The sequence below is a fragment of the Oncorhynchus nerka genome, linkage group LG13 (genome assembly GCF_034236695.1).
Source record: "Oncorhynchus nerka isolate Pitt River linkage group LG13, Oner_Uvic_2.0, whole genome shotgun sequence".
Taxonomy (NCBI): domain Eukaryota; kingdom Metazoa; phylum Chordata; class Actinopteri; order Salmoniformes; family Salmonidae; genus Oncorhynchus; species Oncorhynchus nerka.
In genome coordinates, this window is record NC_088408.1 from 104,278,114 (window position 1) to 104,298,173 (window position 20,060).

At 43.7% G+C, this 20,060-nt stretch overlaps 1 protein-coding gene across 3 annotated transcripts in view; it reads left to right on the forward strand.

Annotated features, from left to right (window-relative positions):
• Positions 1-20,060, forward strand: part of dapk1 (death-associated protein kinase 1) — a 206,973-nt gene that overhangs the window by 65,640 nt on the left and 121,273 nt on the right. For all 3 annotated transcript variants that reach the window (XM_065026935.1, XM_065026936.1, XM_065026937.1), the window contains 3 exons: positions 8,924-9,145; positions 13,745-13,883; positions 18,631-18,760. In XM_065026935.1, the coding sequence (XP_064883007.1) occupies positions 8,924-9,145; positions 13,745-13,883; positions 18,631-18,760 (491 nt within the window). The remainder of the gene's footprint in view (positions 1-8,923; positions 9,146-13,744; positions 13,884-18,630; positions 18,761-20,060) is intronic.

The window sequence follows — 20,060 nt, forward strand, 5'->3', positions numbered from 1 at the left end:
ACAACCATTCCCAAAACAAAAGAGAACAAGCAACTTGATCCCTCTGACTGTTGGCTTCAGATAGGGAGAAACAGAATGCTGTCAGGGAGTGTTTTAGACAGGGGAGAGAGAGAAACCACTCTGACTGTGTTCCTCAGCGCGTGTATTTACTCAGCAAGCATTAAACGTTTACTATGCAGAAAGTGTCGTATAAAGAATCAATATACCTTCTAAACCGCTGTGAAATATATTTTCCATGACCAGAAATATTGTTGTTTCAGCTGTTTGAAGCTGGTGTACAAAACCGAAAGTAAAAGACACAAAACCTAAGAAAGGGAAGCATAGAAAAAGCACATAGAACCGATCTACCCTATTCTTAGACTGGCTTTCATTGACAATTACAATTACAGATCTATAATTCACATTTCTATGAGTTAAATATTGCCACTTGTTGCATTTCTACACATTTTGCCACAGGGCAAAGATAAAAATGATATGCTATTCTACTATGATATATGCTAGATGGGCCAGCTGCTCTGGGTAGTATTAGAGAGAGGGGGGGGGGGTTCTACCAGCTGATGCTACAGGTATGCACCAAATACGTGGTGAGAGGGATTGACCTAAACCTCATCAATTTTATAGCGACTTGTATCGAACATTTATTTTTTTAGAGACAAAAATATGTCTGTTTTGAGTATCTGTTATCAACTACGTCAGTGTCTTGTCAACTGCGTTACCCCTTTTTAATATTCTTCACATATACTTTAATCACTGGTCTGCAACATACAGAATTATTATGTTAGTTTGTGCATAATGCTTTAATACATTAAGTAACACATACAAAGACAAATGTTCAAAATAATCTGCGGGACTGAAATATATCTTCATCCAGAAGTTTCTCTGACCACCTCACACCTGCGCGCAGCATGTCGGGGCCCGCAGGTCACGCCAGTTGCCCACGGGAATGCAGCTCTCTACAGTCAGACAAACAGTGGTTAATGAATGAATGAGGAAGGAGAGATTGAAATACGGTCTTACAGTTGGGTCTGTTTCATCGTGCACTTGAATGTCAGTTTCTCTCAGAGCATATTGACATGCAGGCCTCTCACTAGTCTCCTCCCTTGTCTCTTCTAAAATCTGGTCTCTGCCTGCAGCTTCTGGGGAACCAGCTGCTGCTCCTATTAACATGAGAAAGGCCTGTACAGTTGAAGTCGGAAGTTTACATACACCTTAGCCAATTACATTTAAACTCAGTTTTTCACAATTCCTGACATTTAATCCTTTTAAAAAGTCCCTGTCTTTAGGTCAGTTAGGATCACCACTTTATTTTAAGAATGTGAAATGTCAGAATAATAGTAGAGAGAATTATTTATTTCAGCTTTTATTTCTTTCATCACATTCCCAGTGGGTCAGAAGTTTACATTCAATTAGTATGTGATAGCATTGCCTTTAAATGTTTTAACTTGGGTCAAACATTTTGATTAGCCTTCCACAAGCTTCCCACAATCAGTTGGGTGAATTTTGGCCCATTCCTCCTGACAGAGCTGGTGTAACTGAGTCAGGTTAGTAGGCCTCCTTGCTCGCATACACTTTTTCAGTTCTGCCCACATATTACATATTTTCTATAGGATTGAGGTCAGGGCTTTGTGATGGCCACTCCAATACCTTGACTTTGTTGTCCTTAAGCCACTTTGCCACAACTCTGGAAGTATGCTTGGGGTCATTGTCCATGTGGAAGACCCATTTGCGACCAAGCTTGAACTTCCTGACTGATGTCTTGATGTTGCCTCAATATATTCACATAATTTTCCTCCCTCATGATGCCAGCTATTTTGTGAAGTGCACCAGCACCCCCATGCTGCCACGCCCGTGCTTCACGGTTTGGATGGTGTTCTTCGGCTTGTAAGCCTCCCCCTTTTTCCTCCAAACATAACGATGGTCATTATTGCCAAACAGTTCTATTTTTGTTTCATCAGACCAGAGGACATTTCTCCAAAAAGTACGATCTTTGTCCCCATGTGCAGTTGCAAACCGTAGTCTGGCTTTTTTATGGTGGTTTTGGAGCAGTGGCTTCTTCCTTGCTGAGCGGCCTTTCAGGTTATGTCGATATAGGACTCGTTTTACTGTGGATATAGATACTTTTGTACCTGTTTCCTTCAGCATCTTCACAAGGTCCTTTGCTGTTGTTCTGGGATTGATTTGCACTTTTCGCAGCAAAGTACATTCATCTCTAGGAGAGAGAACGCGTCTCCTTCCTGAGCGGTATGATGGCTGCATGGTCCCATGGTGTTTATACTTGCGTACTATTGTTTGTACAGATGAACGTGGTACCTTCAGGCGTTTGGAAATTGCTCCCAAGGAGGAACCAAACTTGTACCATTTATTTTCTGAGGTCTTGGCTGATTTCTTTTGATTTTTCCATAATGTCAAGCAAAGAGACACCGAGTTTGAAGATAGGCCTTGAAATACATCCACAGGTACACCTCCAATTGACTCAAATTATGTCAATTAGCCTATCAGAAGCTTCTAAAGCCATTTTCTGGAATTTTCCAAGCTGTTTAAAGGCACAGTCAACTTAGTGTATGTAAACTTCTGACCCACTGGAATTGTGATACAGTGAATTATAAGTGAAATAAAGTGTCTGTAAACAATTGTTGGGAAAATTACTTGTCATGCACAAAGTAGATGTCATAACCGACTTGCCAAAACTATAGTTTGTTAACAATAAATTTGTGGAGTGGTTGAAAAACTAGTTTTAATGATAAACTTCCGACTTCAACTGTACATCCCTGTATCCTCCTCCTTCCCATCACAACCATGGCTGTATGTAGTACTGTGCCATAGTCTCTTCTGGACTGGGGACTGTGAAGAGACTTCTGGTGGCATGTCTTGTGGGGTATGCATGGGTGTCTGAGCTGTGTGCCAGTAGTTTAAACAGACATTACATTTACATTTAAGTCATTTATCAGACGCTCTTATCCAGAGCAACTTACAAATTGGTGCATTCACCTTATGACATCCAGTGGAACAGCCACTTTACAATAGTGCATCTAAATCTTTTAAGGGGGGGTGAGAAGGATTACTTTATCCTATCCTAGGTATTCCTTAAAGAGGTGGGGTTTCAGGTGTCTCCGGAAGGTGGTGATTGACTCCGCTGTCCTGGCGTCGTGAGGGAGTTTGTTCCACCATTGGGGGGCCAGAGCAGCGAACAGTTTTGACTGGGCTGAGCGGGAACTGTACTTCCTCAGTGGTAGGGAGGCGAGCAGGCCAGAGGTGGATGAACGCAGTGCCCTTGTTTGGGTGTAGGGCCTGATCAGAGCCTGGAGGTACTGAGGTGCCGTTCCCCTCACAGCTCCGTAGGCGAGCACCATGGTCTTGTAGCGGATGCGAGCTTCAACTGGAAGCCAGTGGAGAGAGCGGAGGAGCGGGGTGACGTGAGAGAACTTGGGAAGGTTGAACACCAGACGGGCTGCGGCGTTCTGGATGAGTTGTAGGGGTTTAATGGCACAGGCAGGGAGCCCAGCCAACAGCGAGTTGCAGTAATCCAGACGGGAGATGACAAGTGCCTGGATTAGGACCTGCGCCGCTTCCTGTGTGAGGCAGGGTCGTACTCTGCGGATGTTGTAGAGCATGAACCTACAGGAACGGGCCACCGCCTTGATGTTATTTGAGAACGACAGGGTGTTGTCCAGGATCACGCCAAGGTTCTTCGCGCTCTGGGAGGAGGACACAATGGAGTTGTCAACCGTGATGGCGAGATCATGGAACGGGCAGTCCTTCCCCGGGAGGAAGAGCAGCTCCGTCTTGCCGAGGTTCAGCTTGAGGTGGTGATCCGTCATCCACACTGATATGTCTGCCAGACATGCAGACCTCTGGTGGCATGTCTTGTGGGGTATGCATGGGTGTCTGAGCTGTGCGCCAGTAGTTTAAACAGACTTCTGGTGGCATGTCTTGCGGGGTATGTATGGGTGTCTGAGCTGTGTGCCAGTAGTTTAAACAGACCTCTGGTGGCATGTCTTGTGGGGTATGTATGGGTGTCTGAGCTGTGTGCCAGTAGTTTAAACAGACCTCTGGTAGCATGTCTTGTGGGGTATGCATGGGTGTCTGAGCTGTGCGCCTGTAGTTTAAACAGACCTCTGGTGGCATGTATTGTGGGGTATGCATGGGTGTCTGAGCTGTGCGCCAGTAGTTTAACCTCTTGCTTCTACTCGGGACGCTTGCGTCCCAACTAGAGCTCTGGAAATGCAAATGCGCTACGCTAAATGCTAATAGTATTAGTTAAAACTCAAAAGTTCATTAAAATACACATGCAGGGTATCGAATTAAAGCTACACTCGTTGTGAATCCAGGCAACAAGTCAGATTTTTAAAATGCTTTTCGGCGAAAGCATGAGAAGCTATTATCTGATAGCATGTAACACCCCAAAAGACCCGCAGGGGACGTAAACAAAATAATTAGCATTTCGGCGTTACACAAACCGCACAATAAAATAGAAAACATTCATTACCTTTCACCATCTTCTTTGTTGGCACTCCTAGATGTCCCATAAACACTATTTGGGTCTTTATTTCGATTAAATCGGTCCATATAAAGCCTAGATATCGTTATATGTAGACTGTGTGATAAACGAAAAAAACATTGTTTCAAAACGTAACGTCATTTTTTTAAATTCAAAAAGTCGACGATAAACTTTCACAAAACACTTCGAAATACGTTTGTAATGCAACTTTAGTTATTAGTAAACGTTAATAAGCGATAAAATTCATCAGGAGGCGATGTAAAGATCATTAGCTGTCCGTCTGGAAAAATGTCCGGCTAGAAACTCAACGAAAATATCCGGTCCTAGACCTGAGGAGATACGGTGCCCTGCATGTGTTTGACCAAGAAAAAACTCGAAGGGAAATGACAAGACTCTAGACACCGTGTGGAAGCTGTAGGTACTGCAACCTCAGTCAATTAATTGTGGTTCACCTTTATCAATGGGTTCAAGTAGCGCATGGATATATTTTCCCATTTTCAGTGATCAGTTTTTCCTGTGCTTTTCGATGTAAATGCCGTTCTGGTAAAGCCACAGCAGTGATTTAACCAGTTTTATAAACGTCTGAGTGTTTTCTATCCACACAGACTAAGCAAATGCATATACTATATTCCTGGCATGAGTAGCAGGGCGCTGAAATGTTGCGCGATTTTTAACAGAATGTTCAAAAAAGTAGAGGGTCGACTTAAGAGGTTAAACAGACCTCTGGTGGCATGTATTGTGGGGTATGCATGGGTGTCTGAGCTGTGTGCCAGTAGTTTAAACAGACAGCTGGGTACATTCAACATGTCAATACCGCTCACAAATACAAGTAGTGATGAAGTGTCATGATCGTCGTTGTAATGTAATCATACTCAGACCAAAGCTCAGCGTCGGTTTTATTTGAAGAGAACCGAATACCAAAACAATAAAAAAGAAATTGCTGCCTATATATGATCCCCAATCAGAGACAACGCTACCTCTGATGGGAACCATACCAGACCCCCCCCCCCCCTAGTCACAACCCCCGACCTAACCAAAATAGAGAATAACAAGTCTTTCTATGGTAAGGGCGTGACAGTACTCCCCCACCCCCCCAAATGTGCGGACTCTGGCCGCAAAACCTAGTTCCTCCTTCGACTCCCTGACGATCTCTGGCTCATTCCTCGGCTCCGCCGACCACCCCGTGTGACCACCCCGTGTGCCCCCTCCAAAAAATTTTGGGCTGTCTTTTGGGCTTTCTACCTGGCCACGAACCCATGTTGTCACTGTCCTCCCTTCTCTCCCGTCGTCTGACTCCATGGCTTTCATGTCTTGCCAAGTGTCGTGGTAATTTCCTGTATTACTAAATGATGAGAGTTATAAACCACACACCAGTCAGAGTTATATTTAAACTTCATCTTTAATTATACACTGCTCAAAAAAATCTGAATGAAATATTCTTATTAAATACTTTTTCTTTACATAGTTGAATGTGCTGACAACAAAATCACACAAAAATTATCAATGGAAATCAAATTTATCAACCCATGGAGGTCTGGATTTGGAGTCACACTCAAAATTAAAGTGGAAAACCACACTACAGGCTGATCCAACTTTGATGTAATGTCTTTAAAACAAGTCAAAATGAGGCTCAGTAGTTTGTGTGGCCTCCACGTGCCTGTATGACCTCCCTACAACGCCTGGGCATGCTCCTGATGAGGTGGTGGATGGTCTCCTGAGGGATCTCCTCCCAGACCTAGACTAAAGCATCCGTCAACTCCTGGACAGTCTGTGGTGCAACGTGGAGTTGGTGGATGGAGCGAGACGTGATGTCCTAGATGTGCTCAATTGGATTCAGGTCTGGGGAACGGGCAGGCCAGTCCATAGCATCAATGCCTTCCTCTTGCAGGAACTGCTGACACACTCCAGCCACATGAGGTCTAGCATTGTCTTGCATTAGGAGGAACTCAGGGCCAACCGCACCAGCATATGGTCTCACAAGGGGTCTGAGGATCTCATCTCGGTGCCTAATGGCAGTCAGGCTACCTCTGGCGAGCACATGGAGGGCTGTGCGGCACCCCAAAGAAATGCCACCCCACACCATGACTGACCCACCGCCAAACCGGTCATGCTGGAGGATGTTGCAGGCAGCAGAACGTTCTCCACGGCGTCTCCAGACTGTCACACCTGTCACATGTGCTCAGTGTGAACCTGCTTTCATCTGTGAAGAGCACAGGGCGCCAGTGGCGAATTTGCCAAATTCCAAACGTCCTGCACGGTGTTGGGCTGTAAGCACAACCCCCACCTGTGGATGTCGGGCCCTCATACCACCCTCATGGAGTCTGTTTCTGACCGTTTGAGCAGACACATGCACATTTGTGGCCTGCTGGAGGTCATTTTGCAGGACTCAGGCAGTGCTCCTCCTGCTCCTCCTTGCACAAAGGTGGAGGTAGCGGTCCTGCTGCTGGGTTGTTGCCCTCCTACGGCCTCCTCCACGTCTCCTGATGTACTGGCCTGTCTGCCAGTGGCAGGTCATTAGTAAAGATTGAAACAAGTAAGGGGCTTGGTCAGCTGCCCTGGGGAATGCCTGACTCTGCCTGTACTATGTTGGAGAGCCTTCCATAAAAAACACCCTCTGTGTTCTGTAAGACGGATAACTCTCCATCCACATTATAGCAGGGCATGTAAAGCCATAACACCCTCTGTGTTCTGTAAGACGGATAACTCTCCATCCACAATATAGCAGGGCGTGTAAAGCCATAACACCCTCTGTGTTCTGTAAGACGGATAACTCTCCATCCACAATATAGCAGGGCATGTAAAGCCATAACACCCTCTGTGTTCTGTAAGACGGATAACTCTCCATCCACAATATAGCAGGGGGTGTAAAGCCACAACACCCTCTGTGTTCTGTTAGACAGGTATCTCTTTATCCACATTATAGCAGGGGGTGTAAAGCCATAACACCCTCTGTGTTCTGTTAGACAGGTAACTCTTTATCCACAATATAGCAGGGGGTGTAAAGCCATAACACCCTCTGTGTTCTGTTAGACAGGTAACTCTTTATCCACATTATATCAGGGGGTGTAAAGCCATAACAACCTCTGTGTTCTGTTAGACAGGTAACTCTTTATCCACATTATAGCAGGGGGTGTAAAGCCATGACACCCTCTGTGTTCTGTTAGACAGGTAACTCTTTATCCACATTATAGCAGGGGGTGTAAAGCCATAACACCCTCTGTGTTCTGTTAGACAGGTAACTCTTTATCCACATTATAGCAGGGGGTGTAAAGCCATAACACCCTCTGTGTTCTGTTAGACAGGTAACTCTTTATCCACATTATAGCAGGGGGTGTAAAGCCATAACACCCTCTGTGTTCTGTTAGACAGGTAACTCTTTATCCACATTATAGCAGGGGGTGTAAAGCCATAACACCCTCTGTGTTCTGTTAGACAGGTAACTCTTTATCCACATTATAGCAGGGGGTGTAAAGCCATAACACCCTCTGTGTTCTGTTAGACAGGTAACTCTTTATCCACATTATAGCAGGGGGTGTAAAGCCACAACACCCTCTGTGTTCTGTTAGACAGGTAACTCTTTATCCACATTATAGCAGGGGGGGTAAAGCCATAACACCCTCTGTGTTCTGTTAGACAGGTAACTCTTTATCCACATTATAGCAGGGGGTGTAAAGCCATAACACCCTCTGTGTTCTGTTAGACAGGTAACTCTTTATCCACATTATAGCAGGGGGTGTAAAGCCATAACACTCATTTTTCCAGCAGCAGATTGTAATGTCAAAAGCTGCACTGAAGTCTAACAAAACAGCCCCCACAATATTTGTATTGTTAGTTTTGCTCAGCCAATCAGTCATTTTTATAAGTGCTATGACCTTCCCTATAAGTGAGGTGATAAATCATTGAATCTGGTGATACTATAACTAAGACTATAGCTGAGCTGAGACTATAGCTGAGCTGAGACTATAGCTGAGCTGAGACTATAGCTGAGCTGAGACTATAGCTGAGCTGAGACTATAGCTGAGCTGAGACTATAACTGAGCTGAGACTATAGCTGAGCTGAGACTATAACTGAGACTATAGCTGAGCTGAGACTATAGCTGAGCTGAGACTATAACTGAGCTGAGACTATAGCTGAGCTGAGACTATAACTGAGCTGAGACAATAGCTGAGCTGAGACTATAGCTGAGACTATAACTGAGCTGAGACTATAACTGAGACTATAACTGAGCTGAGACTATAACTGAGACTATAGCTGAGCTGAGACTATAATTGAGACTATAGCTGAGCTGTGACTATAACTGAGCTGAGACTATAACTGAGCTGAGACTATAACTGAGACTTACTGAGCTCAGACTAATTTCATGGTGAACAGTATGTTTCTATCTGTCTAACTCTGTGACCATCTCCTCTCCCCTTGTCCTGCAGTGGTCAGTTTGCGGTGGTAAAGAAATGTCGTGAGCGTAGCTCTGGCCTGGAGTATGCCGCTAAGTTCATCCGTAAGCGACGGAGCAAGTCGAGCCGGCGTGGCGTGACCCGGGAAGACATCGAGAGGGAGGTCAGCATTCTGAAGGAGATTCAACACCCCAACACCATCACACTACACGACGTGTTCGAGAACAAGACTGATGTCATCCTCATACTAGAACTGTGAGTACCCTGACCCCTCTGACGCCCGACCCCCTGACCCCCTGACCCCCTGACGCTCAACCCCCTGACCCCCTGACGCCCTGACCCCCTGACGCCCTGACCCCCTGACCCCCTGAACCCTCTGACGCCCAACAACCCCTGACCAGACTGGTTACAGATCAAGGTTGAGGTCATAGTTAGGGGTGCCTTCTCATCAGAACCAGTCTGTGAACTAGTGTTATGGTTGGGGCTGCTTTAACCTGGACTCTCTGGCTTGAAGAATCCATTACAGGTCAAAGCTAAGCACTGTGAATGATGTTACCACATCAGTACCACTACAGTACGCTGTGCCAAAGACCAATGGAAGGTGGTGTTTCTACCAGGGCTTCTACCAAGAGAATCTGTTGAGAAAGTGTGTGTAACTTGTTATCTTTGACACGGTTATCCAAGTAGACAGTATTTCAACCACATAATGCACCCAAGACCAACTGAAGTCTTATCAGAAACGTGTTTCATCGTTTTCTCAGCTTTTCCTTTCCTTAAAACGGGTCAAACTGATGCCATTGATCCTGTGCAACATGTCCCAATCTTTCCAATGTTTTGGAGTTATTGCGTTTTCTCCCCGGTCCCTAAATCAAACCGACAACTTTACCGATGGTAACTAGATTATTCATGCTCATTCTATCGATGTAAGACAGACACTCCTCGAGTATCCCAAATAACAACGGGATATTGGTGTGCATATAAAGGTGCTCAGTCAAATATAATAACTTTGTTGTCATTTTAAGTTTGTCCTGAAAATCAGTTTTTTCATCAGTATTTTATATGCATGTTTTATAATATGTATATTTGTATAGACTACACCTAATAAAGAATAGAAGAGGCCTTTTGAATTTCTTTGAATTCAATTCTATTTCCTTTCATTCAAATTAGAATTGCAATTCTGTATGCTGTTTGCTACTTCAAGAATTTAATTGGAATTGATGAGACATTTTATATTCTGAATTGAGCACTACCCTGTTTTATAAATCCTGACAGTCCCTATATCCAGTCCCTATACCCAGTCCCTATACCCAGCCCCTATATCCAGTCCCTATACCCAGTCCCTATACCCAGTCCCTATATCCAGTCCCTATATCCAGTCCCTATATCCAGTCCCTATACCCAGACCCTATACCCAGTCCCTATACCCAGTCCCTATACCCAGTCCCTATATCCAGTCCCTATATCCAGTCCCTATACCCAGTCCCTATACCCAGTCCCTATACCCAGTCCCTATACCCAGTCCCTATATCCAGTCCCTATATCCAGTCCCTATACCCAGTCCCTATACCCAGTCCCTATATCCAGTCCCTATATCCAGTCCCTATATCCAGTCCCTATACCCAGTCCCTATATCCAGTCCAGTCCCTATACCCAGTCCCTATATCCAGTCCAGTCCCTATATCCAGTCCCTATATCCAGTCCCTATATCCAGTCCCTATACCCAGTCCCTAAATCCAGTCCCTAAATCCAGTCCCTATATCCAGTCCCTATATCCAGTCCCTATATCCAGTCCAGTCCCTATATCCAGTCCCTATATGCAGTCCCTATATCCAGTCCCTATACCCAGTCCCTATATCCAGTCCAGTCCCTATATCCAGTCCCTATATCCAGTCCCTATACCCAGTCCCTATACCCAGTCCCTATATCCAGTCCCTATACTCAGTCCCTATACCCAGTCCCTATATCCAGTCCCTATACCCAGTCCCTATACCCAGTCCCTATACCCAGTCCCTATATCCAGTCCCTATACCCAGTCCCTATACCCAGTCCCTATATCCAGTCCCTATACCCAGTCCCTATACCCAGTCCCTATATCCAGTCCAGTCCCTATACCCAGTCCCTATACCCAGTCCCTATATCCAGTCCCTATATCCAGTCCCTATACCCAGTCCCTATACCCAGTCCCTATACCCAGTCCCTATACCCAGTCCCTATATCCAGTCCCTATATCCAGTCCCTATATCCAGTCCCTATACCCAGTCCCTATATCCAGTCCCTATATCCAGTCCAGTCCCTATACCCAGTCCCTATACCCAGTCCCTATATCCAGTCCCTATACCCAGTCCCTATACCCAGTCCCTATATCCAGTCCCTATATCCAGTCCAGTCCCTATACCCAGTCCCTATACCCAGTCCCTATATCCAGTCCCTATACCCAGTCCCTATATCCAGTCCCTATACCCAGTCCCTATATCCAGTCCCTATATCCAGTCCCTCTATCCAGTCCCTATACCCAGTCCCTATACCCAGTCCCTATACCCAGTCTGTTCCAGCGTAAAACAAAAAAACAGGTTGTTTTGGCAACTTGTGGTCAAGTGACTGAACGTTGTGTTGTGATTGGCTGAGTGTGTTATTATCCTGTGTTGTGATTGGCTGAGTGTGTTATTATCCTGTCACAGCTTCCTCTGCAGTTGGCTGCTACCTCCTGTTCCCTGTTTCCATCCTCAGAGGAAATACATAAACGAGGGATTTTTTTTTTTAGGGGGGAAAACATCAACAATGTAGTCATTACAGTGACCTGCTATATCAGCCACCAGTCACCAGTCTGAGAGCACCATGTCGTCATCCCAAATGGAGCCCTAGGTCCTTTTTGACCAGGACCCAAGTAGTGCCACTTCACTGAATCATTACTCAGTGATTCACTAATGTTTAATAAAAAGGCAATATATGTGCCTACATAAACTGTGCCAAAGGTAATATATTCCAGTGTACACTCTGGTGGAGGGTTGTCTTAATGGCCTCCATCTGTCTAGACTCTGGTGAAGGGTTGTCTTCATGGCCTCTATCTGTCTAGACTCTGGTGGAGGGTTGTCTTAATGGCCTCCATCTGTCTAGACTCTGGTGGAGGGTTGTCTTAATGGCCTCCATCTGTCTAGACTCTGGTGAAGGGTTGTCTTCATGGCCTCTATCTGTCTAGACTCTGGTGAAGGGTTGTCTTCATGGCCTCCATCTCTCTAGACTCTGGTGGAGGGTTGTCTTCATGGCCTCCATCTCTCTAGACTCTGGTGGAGGGTTGTCTTAATGGCCTCCATCTCTCTAGACTCTGGTGAAGGGTTGTCTTCATGGCCTCCATCTCTCTAGACTCTGGTGAAGGGTTGTCTTAATGGCCTCCATCTCTCTAGACTCTGGTGGAGGGTTGTCTTAATGGCCTCCATCTGTCTAGACTCTGGTGAAGGGTTGTCTTCATGGCCTCTATCTGTCTAGACTCTGGTGAAGGGTTGTCTTAATGGCCTCCATCTCTCTAGACTCTGGTGAAGGGTTGTCTTAATGGCCTCCATCTCTCTAGACTCTGGTGAAGGGTTGTCTTCATGGCCTCCATCTCTCTAGACTCTGGTGAAGGGTTGTCTTAATGGCCTCCATCTCTCTAGACTCTGGTGAAGGGTTGTCTTCATGGCCTCCATCTCTCTAGACTCTGGTGAAGGGTTGTCTTAATGGCCTCCATCTCTCTAGACTCTGGTGAAGGGTTGTCTTCATGGCCTCCATCTCTTTAGACTCTGGTGGAGGGTTGTCTTAATGGCCTCTATCTGTCTAGACTCTGGTGGAGGGTTGTCTTCACGGCCTCCATCTCTTTAGACTCTGGTGGAGGGTTGTCTTAATGGCCTCTATCTGTCTAGACTCTGGTGGAGGGTTGTCTTCATGGCCTCCATCTCTCTAGACTCTGGTGGAGGGTTGTCCTCACGGCCTCCATCTCTCTAGACTCTGGTGGAGGGTTGTCTTAATGGCCTCCATCTCTCTAGACTCTGGTGAAGGGTTGTCTTAATGGCCTCTATCTGTCTAGACTCTGGTGGAGGGTTGTCTTAATGGCCTCCATCTGTCTAGACTCTGGTGGAGGGTTGTCTTAATGGCCTCTATCTGTCTAGACTCTGGTGGAGGGTTGTCTTAATGGCCTCCATCTGTCTAGACTCTGGTGGAGGGTTGTCTTAATGGCCTCCATCTGTCTAGACTCTGGTGGAGGGTTGTCTTAATGGCCTCTATCTGTCTAGACTCTGGTGAAGGGTTGTCTGGTTGTCTGGTGACGGGTTGTCTTCATGGCCTCCATCTGTCTAGACTCTGGTGGAGGGTTGTCTTCATGGCCTCCATCTCTCTAGACTCTGGTGAAGGGTTGTCTTCATGGCCTCCATCTCTCTAGACTCTGGTGAAGGGTTGTCTTCATGGCCTCTATCTCTCTAGACTCTGGTGGAGGGTTGTCTTAATGGCCTCCATCTGTCTAGACTCTGGTGGAGGGTTGTCTTAATGGCCTCTATCTGTCTAGACTCTGGTGAAGGGTTGTCTGGTTGTCTGGTGAAGGGTTGTCTGGTGAAGGGTTGTCTGGTGAAGGGTTGTACTTCTGCTCTCACCTCCTCGCGAGGAAAAGGACCAGCGGTCCGGTAGTCACGGCCACGACGACGCCGTCTCCGGTGTCACTGCAAGCTGTGCTAGTTTTGTCACTTGCCTTCTTCATGGCACTGATGTGTTGTTACCCACTCGTTGGTATTGGCTGAAGTAAGCCTTAGGTTGATAGAAGTGCCTGCTGTTAGCTTATTGTATCTACATTAGGTATTGTCTAAGATCTCCTCTCCTCCTCCTCTCCTCTAGGGTGGTTGGTGGAGAACTGTTTAATTTGCTAGCAGAGAAGGAGTCCCTAACAGAAGAGGAGGCTACTGAGTTCCTCAAACAGATTCTGGATGGAGTCCACTACCTGCACTCCAAACACATTGCACACTTTGACCTCAAGGTACACACATATACACTTTGACCTCAAGGTACACACACACACACTTTGACCTCAAGGTACACACACACACAGACACAGCTACAAGGGCCACTCCAGTGATGTGTTCTGTCCTCTCTACTCTGCTCTGCACTGAAACCAGGCACAACTAATCAATGACAGAGCTTTTATCACACTCTGGCCTGTCTCCAGCCGGAACATCCGTCATCACCGTCACTCACCGGTTGTTAGTTGGTGGACGACATCGGGGTTCTGATCAGTTCAATTCCAAATCAGTCAGTGTTGTAAAATGTCCCATTTGTTTTAGTGTGATCATTTAAACATGCTTCCCCAAAAACTCAAGAATGAACATGGTCTACACTATAGGACAGCTTGAGTCACATGATCCCCAAATTACACATACTACTAATACTACACATACTACCCTACACAATACTGCTCTACTACACATATTGCATAATACTACTCATACTTCTCATACTACACATTCTACTATACATACTACATAAGACTACTCATACTACACATATTACATAATACTACACAATAATGTTCATACTACACATACTACATAATACTACACCATACAACTCATACTACATAATACTACTCATACTACACATACTACATAATACTACTCATACTACACATACTACATAATACTACACAATAATGTTCATACTACACATATTACATAATACTACACAATAATGTTCATACTACACATATTACATAATACTACACAATAATATTCATACTACATAATACTACACATACTACGCATTCTACTATACATACTACATAAGACTACTCATACTACACATGCTACATAATACTATACAATACTATTCATACAACACATACTACACCATACTACTCATACTACATAATACTACTCCACTACATAACACTACTCATACTACACATTCTACTATACATACTACACACACTACACTATACTACATAATACTGCACGTACTACGTAACACAACACATACTACTCATACAATATAATACTACTCATACTACATAATACAACTCATGCTACGCATAATTCTACTCATACTATATAATACTACACATACTACATAAGACTACTCATACTATATAATACTACATAAGACTACTCATACTATATAATACTACACATACTACATAAGACTACTCATACTATATAATACTACACATACTACACACTCTACTACACATACAACATAATACTACTCATACATCATAATACTACTCATACTACATAATTCTACTCATACTACACATACTACTACATAAAACTAATCATGCTACATAATATTACTCATGCTATATAATACTATTCACACAACACACTCTGCTACTCATACAACATAATACTACTCATACAACATAATACTACGCGTACAACATAATACTACTCAAAAAACATAATACTACTCGTACTACTCATACTACGTAATACCATATACTACTACACATAATACATACTACCACTCATACTACGTAATACTACGTAATCCCACGCATGCTATATAATACTACTCATACTACACAATACTACTCATACAACATAATACTACTCATACTACGTAATACCATATACTACTACACATAATACATACTACCACTCATACTACGTAATACTACGTAATCCCACGCATGCTATATAATACTACTCATACTACACAATACTACTCATACTACGTAATACCATATACTACTACACATAATACATACTACCACTCATACTACGTAATACTACGTAATCCCACGCATGCTACATAATACTACTCATACTACACAATACTACTCATACAACATAATACTACTCATGCTATATAATACGATGCATGCTACATAATACTACTCATACTACATAATACTACATAACTATTCATGCATCATAATACTATTCATGCTATATAATACTATTCGGACTACACACTCTACTACTCATACAACATACTACTCATTCAACATATTACTCATGCAACATAATACTTCTCATACTACATAATACTACTTATGTCATGCTACTCATACTACATAATACTATATAATACTATGCATGCTACGTAATACTACGCAATACTACTTATATTACTGAATATTACACATACTATATACTACTACACATTGTAACGGCTCTCTTCTATCTCCCCCTCTGTCGAAGAGGTGGAACAAGGATCGGACCAAAATGCAGCGTGATGATGATTCATGATATATTTTAATAAAGGAAAACCTATACATGCAGAAACTACAAATATAACTAAATGAAATAACGAAAACCGAAACAGCCCTATCTGGTGCAAACACAAAGACAGGAACAATCACCCACGAAACACTCACAGAATATGGCTGCCTAAATATGGTTCCCAATCAGAGACAACGATAATCACCTGACTCTGATTGAGAACCGCCTCAGGCAGCCATAGACTACGTAGACACCCCACAAAACCCCAAGACAAAAACACACCACAATAACCCATGTCACACCCTGGCCTGACCAAATAAATAAAGAAAACACAAAATACTAAGACCAAGGCGTGACACACATACTATGTAATACCACTGAATACTACTTATATGACTGAATAGTACACATACTATATAATACTACACATACTATATAATACTACTGAATACTATTTATATGACTGAATAGTACACATACTATATAATACTACACATACTATATAATACTACTGAATACTACTTATATGACTGAATAGTACACATACTACTGAATACTACTCATATTACTAAATACTAATCATACTACTGAACACTACTCAAATGACTGAATACTACTGTACTCATATTACACATATTACATAATACTACTCATACACCATATTACACATACTACTCGTACTACATCAAACTACTCTTACTACATAATACTACACATACTACATAATACTATACATACTACACATGCTACAATGCTACACATACTGCTGAATACTACTCATATTACACATGCTACATAATACAACATGTACTACACATACTACTTCACATACTACTCTTACTACAAGACATAATACTACTCATAATGCACATACGACATAATACCAGTCATTCTACTCATTCTACACATATTACATAATACTACTTATACTGTAATACTACTCATACTACCCAAACCAGGCATACTATTCATATTACATCAAACTACTCTTACTACATAATACTACACATACTACATAATACTATACATACTACACATGCTACAATGCTACACATACTGCTGAATACTACTCATATTACACATGCTACATAATACAACATGTACTACACATACTACTTCACATACTACTCTCACAACAAGACATATACTACTCATACTGCATCATACTGTTGTATATATTACACATACTTCATAATACTACATATACTGTAATACTACTCATACTACCCAAAACCAGGTATACTATTCATATTACCTAATACTATACATACAACTCATACTACACATACTGCATACTACTACCTTTATCAGATGCACTCCTCATACATATTACTACACATACTATATAATACTACTCATGCTACACGCACTATATACTACTACACATACTATATAATACTACTTGTGCTACACACACTGTATAATACTACATATACTACACATACTACATATACTGCACATACTATATAATACTACACACACTATATAATACTACTCATGCTACACATACTGTATGATACTATGCATACTATATAATACTACATATACTACACATACTATATAATACTGCTCATACCACACATACTACATACCACTACACATATTACTCATACATATACTAAACATACAACTCACATCAGATACACTACTCCCACACACTGCATAATACCACCACAGCTACCTGGAGCCATTTCTGTCATGTTGGGACAATCTGATTCCACTACTGTCTCTTCTGTTCCCAGTCTATCAGCCATTCATTCAATCTGATTCCACTACTGTCTCTTCTGTTCCCAGTCTATCAGCCATTCATTCTTTAACCTGCTGGTCTAAAGAGCTTTTAAAGGATTAAGTCAGGAGTCAAGATAGCCTGCTGAAGGAGGCATTGTGGCTCTGGAATGTAGGCTCTCTCTCTCTCTCTCTCTGTCCCTCTCTCTCTCTCTGTCCCTCTCTCTCTCTCTCTCTCTCTGTCCCTCTCTCTCTCTGTCCCTCTCTCTCTCTCTCTCTCTCTCTCTCTCTCTCTCTGTCCTCTCTCTCTCTCTGTCCCTCTCTCTCCCTCTCTCTGTCCCTCTCTCTCTCTCTCTCTCTCTCTCTCTCTCTCTCTCTCTCTCTCTCTCTCTGTCCCTCTCTCTCTCTCTCTCTCTCTCTCTCTCTCTCTCTCTCTGTCCCTCTCTCTCTCTCTCTCTCTCTCTCTCTCTCTCTCTCTGTCCTCTCTCTCTCTCTCTCCTCTCTCTCTCTCTCTGTCTCTCTCTGTCTCTCTCTCTCTGTCTCTCTCTCTCTCTGTCTCTCTCTCTCTCTCTCTCTCTCTCTCTCTCTCTCTCTCTCTCTCTCTCTCTCTCTCTCTCTCTCTCACACATACACACACACCATCTCTCTCGCTGGTTCCTAGAGAGGCTTTACTTTATGGGATGTTATTTCCATGTTTGATGCCCCTTCCTCCCCTCTTTCTCTCTCTCTCTCTCACACATACACACACCCTCTCTCGCTGGTTCCTAGAGAGGCTTTACTTTATGGGATGTTATTTCCATGTTTGATGCCCCTTCCTCCCCTCTCTCTCTCCCTCTCTAGCCAGAGAACATTATGTTACTGAACAGAGCTGTGGCCCATCCTCGCATCAAGCTCATCGACTTCGGTCTGGCACACAAGATCGATTTTGGCAATGATTTCAAAAACATCTTTGGCACCCCGGAATTTGTAGGTCAGTCTATCCGGCGAACCAAGTGCACCACAGCCGTGTGTGTGTGTGTGTGTTATGTTCATCGTTTGACCAGCGAATCAGATCAGTTTAACATCAAATACCCTTGTTGTGTTGTGAAAATATATATATATACTACTGTTCAAAGGTTTGGAGTCACTTAGAAATGTCCTTGTTCTCCATGAAAACATACATGAAAGACAAACGTGCTCCATTGCTTGCTGTTTGGGGGTTTTAGGCTGGGTTTCTGTACAGCACTTTGAGATATCAGCTGATGTTAGAAGGACTTTATAAATACATTTGATTTGATGAAATGAGTTGCACAATTAATAGGAGATATAGCCATAACGTTTATAAATAATTATTTTTAATTGAAATAATAATTGTGTCCTTCAAACTTTCGTCAATGAATCCTCCATTTTCAGCAATTACAGCCTTGTAGACCTTTGTCATTCTAGTTGTCAGTTTGTTGAGGTAATCTGAAGATATTTCACCCCATGCCTCCTGAAGCACCTCCCACAAGTTGGATTGGCTTGATGGGCACTTCTTATGTACCCTATGGTCAAGCTGCTCCCACAACAGCTCAATAGGGTTGAGATCAGGTGACTGTGCTGGCCACTCCATTATAGACAGAATACCAGCTGACTGCTTCTTCCTTTAAATAGTTCTTGCATAGTTTGGAGCTGTGCTTTGGGTCATTGTCTTGTTGTAGGAGGAAATTGGCTCCATTTAAGCGCCGTCCACAGAGTAAGGCATGGCGTTGCAAAATGGAGTGATAACCTTCCTTCTTCAAGATCCCTTTTACCCTGTACAAATCTCCCATTTTACCAGCACCAAAGCACCCCCAGACCATCACGTTGCCTCCCCCAGACCATCACGTTGCCTCCCCCAGACCATCACGTTGCCTCCCCCAGACCATCACGTTGCCTCCCCCAGACCATCACGTTGCCTCCCCCAGACCATCACGTTGCCTCCCCCAGACCATCACGTTGCCTCCCCAGACCATCACGTTGCCTCCCCAGACCATCACGAGACCATCACGTTGCCTCCCCCCATCACGACCAGACCATCACGTTGCCTCCCCAGACCATCACGTTGCCTCCCCAGACCATCACGTTGCCTCCACCAGACCATCACGACCACCCAGACCATCACGTTCCACCAGACCATCCGTTGCCTCCAGACCATCACGTTGCCTCCCCCAGACCATTGCCTCCCCCATCACGCTTGCCTCCCCAGACCAGACCATCACGTTGCCTCCACCAGACCATCACGTTGCCTCCACCAGACCATCACGTTGCCT